This window comes from Salvelinus sp. IW2-2015, linkage group LG18 (genome assembly GCF_002910315.2).
Source record: "Salvelinus sp. IW2-2015 linkage group LG18, ASM291031v2, whole genome shotgun sequence".
In the NCBI taxonomy this organism is placed as follows: domain Eukaryota; kingdom Metazoa; phylum Chordata; class Actinopteri; order Salmoniformes; family Salmonidae; genus Salvelinus; species Salvelinus sp. IW2-2015.
The window spans coordinates 16,344,133-16,356,685 of NC_036858.1; the positions used below are offsets into that span (position 1 = coordinate 16,344,133).

The window sequence follows — 12,553 nt, forward strand, 5'->3', positions numbered from 1 at the left end:
ACACACACACACACAACACAACACCACACACCACACACACACACACACACACACAACACACACACACACAACAACACAACACACACACACACACACACAACACCACACTCACACTCACACTCACACTCACACTCACACTCACCAACACACACACACCACACACACGCGCGCGTGCGCACATGCAAATTCACACACATTTGCTATGATTTCTACTTCGTAGTGCCTCCATAGTAGTATGGTGTGCTGTGAATGATGTAACCTTTACACTGTGGAATGACTGTTTGTGGAGGCACAGTCAAGAAACCAAAACACAGATGACACGTCTCTCTCACTTCCTTGCTCTCTTCTTTCACTCTTGCTTGTGTTCTATCACTTCCATCTCTCTCTAGTCTTCACTCTCCTCTCTCTGTCCTATCTCTATTTTGTCCCTCTTGCTTCCTTGCTATTTTTCCAGCACTCTCATCCCCGGTCTTGGCACGGGCACTGCCCCTGGCACGCTACCCTGCCCGTAATCACACCTCTAACCTGCCAAGCGCTCAGCCAGCCATCACCACCCAATCAATGTCCATAGAGACAGAGGGGGCGGAAACAGAGGGAGGGGGGGGGGGACATTCAAAGGAGAGGGAACATCAAATGTGGAGAAGTGTATAGGATATTTATTTAACCAGGCAAGTCAGTTAAAAACAAATTCTTATTTTCCAATGACAGCCTACCGCGGCCAAACCCGGATAATATTTGGGCCACTGCGCCACTCGGGAGACTATCAACCTCACCCATTAGTCTTACCTCCCCCTTAGAAACCTCCCCCAGCAGGGAGGTAGAGGGGGTAAAAAGGGCCAAAATCATTTGTTTCAGAGAACATAGCTGTCACTGCACCCCAAAGGAGGAGAGGGTCACTTAGCAGAGRGCTGAGACCAGCGGTCCCATTTAAGACTATGACAAATTCTCCCAGAGCCATTTGAAATTGGAGTGGAGAGGGACAGCGAGAGTGGAGAGAGGAGAGAGACACAATACGAGAAAGAGGGATGATACGCCACATGTTCTCCTGGCCGTTATTCATTGAGACTCCTCTAACCGGTTGGAAATGGGCCTGTGGCTGCCAGCCGGGGCTTTGGCCTGGCGGGAAGTGAAACACGGGACACCCTTTGTTTTCCCCATGTCTTGTTGAGCCAGCGACCCACTGAGTTATGACCCAGCCGGTGGCCAGACAAAGAAAACATCTGTTACCTGATTGAGTCATAAATTCTCAGGTGACGGTCGAGGACCGAGTCCGCCCTCCCTGGTTGAAATGTACCGTAGCTCATCCTTTTTAACCCTTGTGTGTGTGTGTATGCTAGGTGACTGGTGTGTGTGTGTGTGTGTTCCTATGATCAATCAAAAAAGTTACATTGCGCACAGAGATTCTTTTGGTTGAAATAATTAGGGCCCATGGGAAAGGGGATGTCCAAAAAAACATCTTTAACACAAACATTTTGTTTAACGAATACATCTTGATGGCAGTCTCAGTTTGCATATAGATCATTCACAACCTCATGTTGGGTGTGGCCAGTTGGGTTCAACCCCGGGTTTCCTGCATTRCTGTGTTAGACGCCTAAGCTAAAGCCTTGGTAAGTGTTCAAGTACAAAACAATGTCACTCGTCACACAAGTGTGATTCAGCGAACCACCTCCATTCATACAACCTCTAGTACATGGTGTGCCTGTCTAGAGTTCTGGAGAGTAATGGGAGCTGGAGCTCACGTGTGCCCAGGCACAAAGTTCCACCACTGGGATAAAAACAAACTCTCAGGGAACTACATCCAGACTGTCTCTGGAGCACTGTCCCTGTCAGTGCACATTCCATCACACACCACACCACCACATGCATGCGCACCACAGCACTCTAGTCACCACATGCATGCATGCACGCACACACACACACACACACACAACACACACAACACACACACACACACACACACACACACACACACACACACACACACACACAACACACACCACACACACACACACACACACACACACACACATTCTAACACAACATACACACATAGACTGAGTGTACAAAACATTAGGAACACCTTCCTATATGAGTTGCACCCCCTTTTGCCCTCAGAACAGCCTAAATTCGTCAAGGCGTGGACTCTACAAGGTGTTGAAAGCGTTCGACAGGATTCTGGCCCATGTTGACTCCAATGCTTCCCACAGTTGTGTCAAGTTAAATCAAATCACATTTTATTCGTCAAATGCGTCGAATACAACAGTGGTAGACCTTACCTTGAAATGCTTACAAGCCCTTAACTTCTTATGGCTGCAGTGCAGTATTGAGTAGCTTGGATGAAAGGTGCACAGAGGTGCCAGAGTAAACGTCTTGCTCCTCAGTCATGTTGCTAATATATGCATATTATTATTAGTATTGGATAGAAAACACTCTGAAGTTTCTAAAACTGTTTGAATTATGTTTGTGAGTATAACAGAACTCATATGGCAGGCAACCTGAGAAGTTCACAGCCAGCTCCGTTCCACATCTCTCAACTGAAGTCAATGTAATTCTCCGGTTGGAACGTTATTTCAAAGATATATGTTAACAACATCTTAAGATTGATTCAATACATCGTTTGACATGTTTCTACTGACTGTTACGGAACTTTTGGACATTTCGTCACGTTTATAGTGGACGCGCTTTGTGACTTGGAATTGTTTACCAACGCGCTAACCAAAGTAGCTAATTGGACTAAATAACGGACATTATCGAACAAATCAAGCATTTATTGTGGACCTGGATTCCTAGGACTGCATTCTGATGAAGTACATCAAGGTAAGGAAACATTTATCATAGTATTTTCTGGTTTCTGTTGACTCCAACATGGCGGCTAATTTGGCTATTGTTCTGAGCGGCGTCTCAGTTTTTTTTAAATCTGAACACAGCGGTTGCATTAAGGAGAGTATAACTATAATTCCATGTGTATAACTTGTATTATCATCTACATTATGATGAGTATTCTGTTGAAACGATGTGGCTATGCACTGTCACTGGATGTTTTGGAACTAGTGAATGTAACGTGCCAATGTAAACTCAGATCTTTTTATATAATATGAACTTTATCAAACAAAACATGCATGTATTGTGTAACATGAGGTCCTATGAGTGGTCAATCTGATGAAGATCATCAAAGGTTAGTGATTAATTTAGCTTATATTCTTGCTTTTTTGTGACTGCTATCTTTCGCTGGAAAAATGGCTGTGCTTATTGTGGTTTGGTGTGACCTAACATAATCGTTTGTAGTGCTTTCGCTGAAAAGCATATTTGAAATCGGACACTTTGGTGGGATTAACAACAAGATTACCTTTAAAATGGTATAAGAAACATGTATGTCTGAGGAATTTTAATTATGAGATTTCTGTTGTTTTGAATTTGGCGCCCTGCACTTTCACTGGCTGTTGTCATATCATCCCGTTACTGGGATTGCAGCCATAAATTAACCAACAATGCAGTTTTAAGAAAACAGAGTTAAGAAAATATTTARTAAGTAACACAGTAAAATAACAATAATGAGGCTATATACAGGGGGTACCGGTACCGAGTCAATGTGCGGGGGCACAGGTTAGTCGAGGTAATTTGTACATGTAGGTAGGGGTAAAGTAATTATGCAAAGATAATTAACAGTGAGTAGCAGCAATGTAAAACAAAGGGGAAGGTGTCAATGCAAATAGTCCTGGTGGCCATTTGATTAACTGGGGGTAGAACCTGTTAATTAGCTTTTTGGACCTAGACTTGGCGATCTGGTACTGCTTGCCATGCGGTGGCAGAGAGAACCTTCCTCTGACATCGCCTAGTATATATACGTCCTGGATGGCAGGAAGCTTGGCCCCAGTTATGTACTGGGCCGTACGCACTACCCTATGTAGCGCCTTACGGTCGGATGCTGAGCAGTTGCCATACCAGGCGGTGATGCAACCGGCCAGGATGCTCTTGATGGTGCAGCTGTAGAACATTTTGAGGATCTGGGGACCTATGCCAAATCTTTTCAGTCTCCTGAAGGGGAAAAGGCATTGTCGTGCCCTCTTCATGACTGTCTTGGTGTGTTTGGACAATGATAGTTTGTTGGTGATGTGGACACCAAGGAACTTGAAACTCTCAACCCGCTCTACTACAGCCCCGTCGATGTGAATGGGAGCCTGTTCGGACCTCCTTGTCCTGTAGTCCACGATCATCTCCTTCATCTTGCTCACATTGGGGGAGAGGTTGTTGTCCTGGCACCACACTGCCAGGTCTTTGACCTCCTCCCTATAGGCTGTCTCATCTTTGTTGGTGATCAGGCCTACCACCGTTGTGTCGTCAGCAAATGTAATGATGGTGGTGGAGTCGTGCTTGGCCATGCAGTCGTGTGTGAACAGGGAGTAAAGAAGGGGACTAAGCACACACCCCTGAGGGGTCCCCGTGTTGAGGATCAGTGTGGCAGATGTGTTGTTGCCTACCCTTACCACCTGGGGGCGGTCCATCAGGAAGTCCAGGATCCAGTTGCAGAGGGAAGTGTTTAGTCCCAGGGTCCTTAGCTTAGTGATGAGCTTTGTGGGCACTATGGTGTTGAACGCTGAGCTGTGGTCAATGAACAGCATTCTCACATAGGTGTTCCTTTTGTCCAGGTGGGAAAGGGCAGTGTGGAGTGAAATTGAGATTGCATCATCTGTGGATCTGTTGGGGCGGTATGCGAATTGGAGTGGGTCTAGGGTTTCCGGGATGATGGTGTTGATGTGAGCCATGACCAGCCTTTCAAAGCACTTCATGGCTACCAACGTGAGTGCTATGGAGCGGTAGTCATTTAGGCAGGTTACCTTCGCTTTCTTGGGCACAGGGACTATGGTGGTCTGCTTGAAACATGTTGGTATTACAGACTTGGTCAGGGAGAGGTTGAAAATGTCAGTGAAGACACTTGCCAGTTNGGGCACAGGGACTATGGTGGTCTGCTTGAAACATGTTGGTATTACAGACTTGGTCAGGGAGAGGTTGAAAATGTCAGTGAAGACACTTGCCAGTTGGTCAGCGCATGCTCAGAAGCAAGCATAAAAGGCATTTTTCCCATCTGGTAGGCTCGGGTCACTGGGCAGCTCGCAGCTGGTTTTCCCTTTGTAGTCCATAATAGTTTGCAAGCCCTGCCACATCTGATGATTGGCCTGTTTGACGCTTTGCCTGTTTGATGGTTCGTCTGATGGCATAGCGGGATTTCTTACAAGCGTCCGGATTAGTGTCCCGCTCCTTGAAAGCGGAAGCTCTACCCTTTAGCTCGGATGTTGCCTGTAATCCATGGCTTCTGGTTGGGATACAGTGCCTTGCAAAGTATTCATCCCCCTTGGCGTTTTTCCTAGTTTGTTGCATTACAACCTGTAATTTAAATTGATTTTTATTTGGATTTCATGTAATGGGCATACACAAAATAGTCAAAGTGAAGTGAAAAAAATGACTTGTTTCAAAGACTTCTAAAAACACAAAAACGGAAAAGTGGTGCGTGCATATGTATTCACCCCCTTTGCTATGAAGCCCCTAAAGAAGATCTGGTGCAACCAATTACCTTCAGAAGTCACATAACTAGTTAAATAAAGTCCACGTGTGTGCAATCTATGTGTCACATGATCTGTCACATGACCTCAGTATATATACACGTGTTCTGAAAGGCCCCAGAGTCTGCAACACCACTAAGCATGAGGCACCACCAAGCAAGCGGCACCATGAAGACCAAAGAGCTCTCCAAACAGGTCAGTYACAAAGTTGTGGAGAAGTACAAATCAGGGTTGGGTTATAAAAAAAAATCCAAAACTTTGAACATTCCACGGACCATTACATCCATTATTAAAAAAGGCAAGGAATATGGCACCACAACAAACCTGCCAAGAGAGGGCCGCCCACCAAAACTCATAGACCAGGCAAGGGGGGCATTAATCAGAGAGGCAACAAAGAGAACAAAGATAACCCTGAAGGAGCTGCAAAGCTCCACAGCGGAGATTGGAGTGTCTGTCCATAGAACCACTTTAAGCAGTACACTCCACAGAGCTGGGCTTTACGGAAGAATGGCAAGAAAAAAGTTATTGCTTAAAGAAAAAAATAAGCAAACATGTTTGGTGTTTTCCAAAAGGCATGTGGGAGACTTCCCAAACATATGGAAGAAGGTACAGAAGGTAAGAAGGTCAGATGAGACTAAAATTGAGCTTTTTGGCCATCAAGGAAAACGCTATGTCTGGTGCAAACCCAACACCTCTCATCACCTTGAGAACACCATCCCCACAGTGAAGCATGGTGGTGGCAGCATCATGCTGTGGGGATGTTTTTCATCAGCAGGGACTGGGAAACTGGTCAGAATTGAGGGAATGATGGCTGACGCTAAATACAGGGAAATTCTTGAGGGAAACCTGTTTCAGTCTTCCAGCGATTTGAGACTGGGACGGAGGTTCACCTTCCAGCAGGACAATGACTCTAAGCATACTGCTAAAGCAACACTCAAGTGGCTTAAGGGGAAACATTTAAATGTCTTGGAATGGCCTAGTCAAAGCCCAGACCTCAATCCAATTGAGAATATGTGGTATGACTTAAATATTGATGTACACCAGCGGAACTCATCCAACTTGAAGGAGCTGGAGCAGTTTTGCCTTGAAGAATGGGCAAAAATCCCAGTGGCTAGATGTGCCAAGCTTATAGAGACCTACCCCAAGTGACTTGCAGCTGTAATTGCTGCAAAAGGTGGCTCTACAAAGTATTGACTTTGAATAGTTGAATAGTTATGCACGCTCAAGTTTTATTTTTGGGGGGTCTTATTTCTTGTTTGTTTCACAATAAAAAATATTTTGCATCTTCAAAGTGGTAGGCATGTTGTGTAAATCAAATGATACAACCCCCCCCAAAATATATTTTAATTCCAGGTTGTAAGGCAACAAAATAGGAAAAATATCAAGGGGGTGAATAGTTTCGAAAGCCACTGTATGTACGTACATTCACTGTTGGGGAAGATGTAGTTGATGTACTTATTGATGAAGCCGGTGACTGAGGTGGTATACTCCTCAATGCCATTGGATTAATCCCGGAACATATTCCAGTCCTGTAATGTAGCATCCGCGTCATTTGACGACTTCCGTATTGAGCGAGTCACTGGTACTTCCCGCTTTAGTTTTTGCTTGTAAGTAGGAATCAGGAGGATAGAATCATGGTCAGATTTGCCAAATGGAGGGCGAGGGAGAGCTTTGTATGCGTCTCTGTGTGTGGAGTAAAGGTGGTCTAGAGTTTTTTTTTCTCTGGTTGCATTTGCCATGCTGGTAGAAATMAGGTAAAACAGATTTAAGTTTGCCTGCATTAAAGTCCCCAGCCACTAGGAGRGCCGTTTCTGGATGAGCGTTTCCATGTTTGCTATTGGCCTTATATAGCTCATTGAGTGTGGTCTTAGTGTCGGTTTGTGGTGGTAAATAGATGGCTAAGGAAAATATAGATGAAAACTCTCTCGGTAGATTTTTTTATTTATTTTTTTAAATCTTTATTTTAACAGGGAAAACAGACTGAGACCTGGATCTCTTTTACGGCTGTGCCCTGTGTAAACATGTTGACATGTACAGTTTTAGACATACAGACAAGAACATTTCAAAACATATACAATTCAACAGAAACAATCACAGACAACATCATATTGATCCTCCATAAGCATTTTAAAATGGGCAAGGGACACCAGAGTGTCTAACTTAAGTTGGATCTGCAGTTTGTTCCATGAATAAGGTGCAAAGGAACTGAAGGCAGTCCTACCCAACTCTGTGGAGACCGCAGGAGTCTCTAATGTAATCCACATCTGTGATCTGGTTTTAAAATTWGTACATCTTGTGGAAATTAATGATGATATATATGGAGGTAGTTTTAAAAGAAGTGCTTTATAAATAAACAAGAGAGCATGTTGCTCTCGCCTCACAGATAGAGAGACCCAACCCACATGTTGATATAGGATACAGTGATGAGTTCTGTAACTATCACCCGTGATAAACCTAAGTGCACAATGGTAAATAGCATCCAGTGGTTTTAATGTGTTTGCCGATGCATGCATYTAGATAATATCACCATAATCTAAAACGGACATAAAAGTAGCCTGCACAATTTTTTTCCTATTTACAGAGGACAGACAAGCCCTGTTTCTGTAAAGGAATCCTATCTTGAATTTGAGCTTTTTTCCCAATTCAGTAACATGTTTTTTAAAAGAAAGCCTATCATCTAACCATACCCCTAAGTATTTATATGCAGAGACCTTATTGATTTGAGTACCATCCAAGCTAGTGATTACAAACGTGTTTCTAACTGAGAGTTTAGACCTAGAAAAAAACATGACATTTGTTTTCTTAGCGTTTAAAACAAGTTTAAGCTGTAAAAGAGACCCCAGTATCCTAAAAATCAGACTCCAACTGCATTAAAGCTTGGTCCGCTGTTGGAGCAATAGAGTACATCACTGTGTCATCTGCATATAAATGGAATTTACAATAATCTGACATCATCACCAATGTTGTTTATATAAAGTGAGAACAATAGTGGGCCAATTATTGAACCCTGAGGGACCCCTTTAAGTAACTGTAAGGGGTCAGACTTGACCCCATCGACCATGACGGCTTGAGTTCTATCTTTAAGATAGTCATAAAACCATCGGCAGGCATCAGTGCCCAGTCCTATAGATGACAGCTTACTCAAAAGGATAGCATGGTCTACAGTGTCAAAAGCTTTTGACAAATCTACAAACAACGCAGCACAGTGCTTTCTATCGTCTAAGGCATTTGCAATATCATTTACAACAAGCATAGTGGCCGATGTGGTACTGTGTTTACTAAGAATACTGTTAGCAGAAAGAAAAGATTGTAACTGTTTGTTGACTATAGATTCTAGAATCTTTACCAGACAAGGGAGCCTAGAGATGGGTCGATAGTTATCCAAATCACTACCGTCACCTCCCTTATGTAATGGCAGAACAAAAGCTGCTTTCCACACCTTAGGGATATTTCCTGTGCTTAATGTTAGATTAAAAATGTGTGTTACTGAACCAGCAAAAATAGGTGCAGCACACTTAAGTAAGTACAGGTCTAAATTGTCAGCGCCTAAGGATTTCTTAGTATCAATGGCACACAGGGCAATTAGAACCTCTGCTTCAGTTATTTTCTGGAAACTAAAAACAGGGTTACCATTTTTCAGAGTAACGGTTGAAAAGCAAGACAAAAAATCAACTAACTGGCCAGTACCACAAAGTCCACTTTTCCTTTCAAATAAAAAACCAGCAGAGATGAAATGCTTATTAAAAGCATCACAAATATCATTTTTTTCAGTTAGAATACAGAAGTCTGAGGTAATTTGCTTAGGAAGAGAAACAGCAGAATTCCCCCGTTTCAGTGAATTAACGGTTTTCCAGAATTTTGCAGGATCTCCTGCAGAATCTGTCATAGCATTAAGGAAGTAATTTGATTTTGCCTTAGTATGATAGTATGGTCTACAGCTCATCATGAGGCACTCTGCCTTAGGCGAGCAATACCTCAAGGCTACCTTAATATTAGACATCGCGCACCAGCTGTTATTGACAAATAGATTTCCTTTGGGTGGTGGACCATTCTTGATACACAAGTGAAACTGTTGAGCGTGAAAAACCCAGCAGCATTACAGTTCTTGACACACTCAAATCGGTATGCCTGGCACCAACAACCACACCCCGTTCAAAGGCACTTAAATATTTTGTCTTGCCCATACAACCTCTAAATGCCACACGTACACAATCCATGTCTCAATTGTCTCAATGTTTAAAATCCTTCTTTAACCTGTCTTCTCCCCTTCGTCTACACTGCCTGAAGTGGATTTAACAAGTGACATCAATAAAGGATCATAGCTTTCACCTGGATTCAYCTCATCAGTCTATGTCATGTTTTGTACACTCAGTGTACATACAGAAACAGACAAACAACACTCACTCACATACATATACACACACCACACAAATCCAGGTGCAGAGTAGAAGGTTGTCAGGGCTCTGCAATCAATGAAAGTTTTGGATAGTGTTTTTTTTTCTGTTGTGTGTGTGATAAGTTCTTTTTCGGGTTGATAGCCTTGGCTTGTTTCAATAGAAGTACCAACCATTTTGTAAACAATCTTCATTTTAAGAGACAGTAGAAAATGTAAGGATATTGTCAATTGCTTTTGTATCTTTCTTAGTGGTTATCCACTTTTACATGTAGGCCTACCAAATGTATTATTCCCTATGTAGGCTACTTTTGTTGTTTTATATTACACTGTTTCATATACGGTACACTCACCGGTCAGTTTATTAGGTACGCCATCCCGTTCATGAAAATYAATRGCTCCTACAGACAGTGAGTCACGTGGCCGTGGCTTGCTATATACAGCAGGCAGACAGGCWTTGAGGCATTCAGTTACTGTTCGATTGAATGTTAAAAWGGGTAAAACAAGTGACCTAAGCGACTTTGAGCGTGGTAAGATCGTCGGCGCCAGGCCCGCCGGATCCAGTGTCTCAGAAACGGTCGCCATCCTGGGCTTTTCACGCACCACAGTGTCTAGGGTTGACTGCGAATGGTGCGACAAACAAAAAACATCCAGTCAGCTGGAGTCCTGTGGGAGAAGACAGTTTGCTGATGAGAAAGGTCGGAAGAAAATGCCAAGAATCATGCACGCTAACAGGCGGGCCACAAACAGGCAAATCACGGCGCGGTACAACAGTGGTGTGCAGAATGACACAGCAGACAACCACACCGGGTTCCAGTCCTATCCACTAAAAACAAGAAGAAGCGGCTCTAGGGAGCGTGACAATTGAGAAGTGGGAAAAAAATGGCCTGGTCCAACGATTGCGGTTGCGTCATGCTGATGGCAGAGTCAGCGTTTGGCGTAAGCAGCATGAGACCATGGACCCATCCTGCCTGGTGTCAACGGTACAGGCTCATGGTGGTGGTGTACTGGTGTGGGGAATGTATTCCCGGCACACGTTATGTCCCTTGATACCAATTGAGCAACGAACATTTCCGACACGTTTTATAATTCATGCCCCAAAGAATTCAGGCGGTTCTGGAGGCAAAGGGGAGTCCAAGCCGGTACTAGATGGAAGTACCTAATAACATTCTGTAATACGTTTTAATATGTCTATGCATTTTGGGATAAAAAAAACAATGCTGCTTTATAAATAAAATGTATTATTATTACATTTATGAATATTTGGGGGGTTTAGGTTCATCCCTCCTTAAGCTATAGTCTTCTCTCAAACAACTCTCAGAGTTCCGACTTCAGTGTGTTCAACACGACTGGGAACTTGGAAAATAACGAGCTCCAACTGGTAAATATTGTTTCGAACAGTCAGCCAACTCGGAATTGCAAGTCAGGAACTCGGAACTCTTTCTAGAGCCCCGCCTTTCCGACCTGAAGATCACTGATGTCATGATTTGACCTCGTTTTTCCCCCGAGTTCCCAGTTGTCTTGAAAGCACCATGACACTGTCATTTAAGGCTAGCTGCTAGCTGTCACTTTCGATACATGCTGTCACTTTTGCCGCCTGTGGTGTCACATCCCAGTTTTTCTCAATCATTTTGGGTCTCAAAAACAAATATAAATGCTTTGCATATAAAGGAAAAATGTAGTCTAAAAATTGTTAGGTATGGCTCATCAAGTCCTCATCATTTGATTCAGGCCATTAAACTGCATTGCATTTAAACTAATATCAGGCAACTAGAATCAACGTCTTTGCGTGCGCACCTGCAAGGCTTCAATGTAAAGCCGAATGTCTTACCTTTGATTCGGGCTGAATAGGCACAGTGCTCGGGCAACGATGGAGGTCCCGGTGTTGCGGTTCATTCTCCTTCTCATTGTTTTCCGTCATCTTTTGGCAGACAAGCAGCAGCTATTACAGTATACTGCCAAAATTGGATACCGTGGTTAAATTTGCTCTAGTAAAATACAACAAACGTCTAACGCGACCGGTATTCGTGGGTTATGAACTTGAAAGTATACGTAGGCTATAAAGGCTCATGCTTTTCACTTTTTCACAAGTCAAATCGAAGTAATTTACRCGATAACATTCCAGTGAATAAGGTATCTTGACGCGCAAAGCCACTCCGTCGCAAAAACAATATCCTCTCTCTTCCAAATAAAAAATCCTCGTATCACGTTAGGCTACTTTAAAACAATTGTAAATATCCACTAGTCAAAGCGTATTACATAGCCTTGTCTTTATCCGTGTATCTATTGATTAGCGCTGTCCACTGGTTCGCTCAGCTTCTGCCACACGCGCCTTTGCTAAAACTTTGATTTAGTGACAAGGTTGGCTCAACCTGATTGGCCTAACCTCCTTACACTATGCAAATGTTAGTGTAGTACCACGTCAGGACTGGATGAGAGTTGATGACGTTAGTAGACCTGGGCGGTGCTAGGGCGCAGGTGTACGTCTCTGAAGATGTTGATGGCAATGCAACAGCTTGCTAACATGTCTATTAATTTTCTTTCGGTTTATMGTTATGACTGCTTTTATGTTGGATGATGTTATTTCAAAGTGGAGTCGTAG

The 12,553-nt window shown here is 43.3% G+C and overlaps 1 protein-coding gene across 1 annotated transcript in view; it reads right to left on the bottom strand.

Annotated features, from left to right (window-relative positions):
* The window catches only part of LOC111978504 (SH3 and cysteine-rich domain-containing protein 2), a 58,393-nt gene extending 46,141 nt beyond the window's left edge, over positions 1-12,252 (bottom strand). Inside the window, exon 1 of the mRNA XM_024008612.3 lies at positions 11,783-12,252. Coding sequence (XP_023864380.2) covers positions 11,783-11,872 — 90 coding nt within the window. The 5' untranslated portion in view covers positions 11,873-12,252. The remainder of the gene's footprint in view (positions 1-11,782) is intronic.
* Positions 12,253-12,553: the final 301 nt, after the last annotated feature.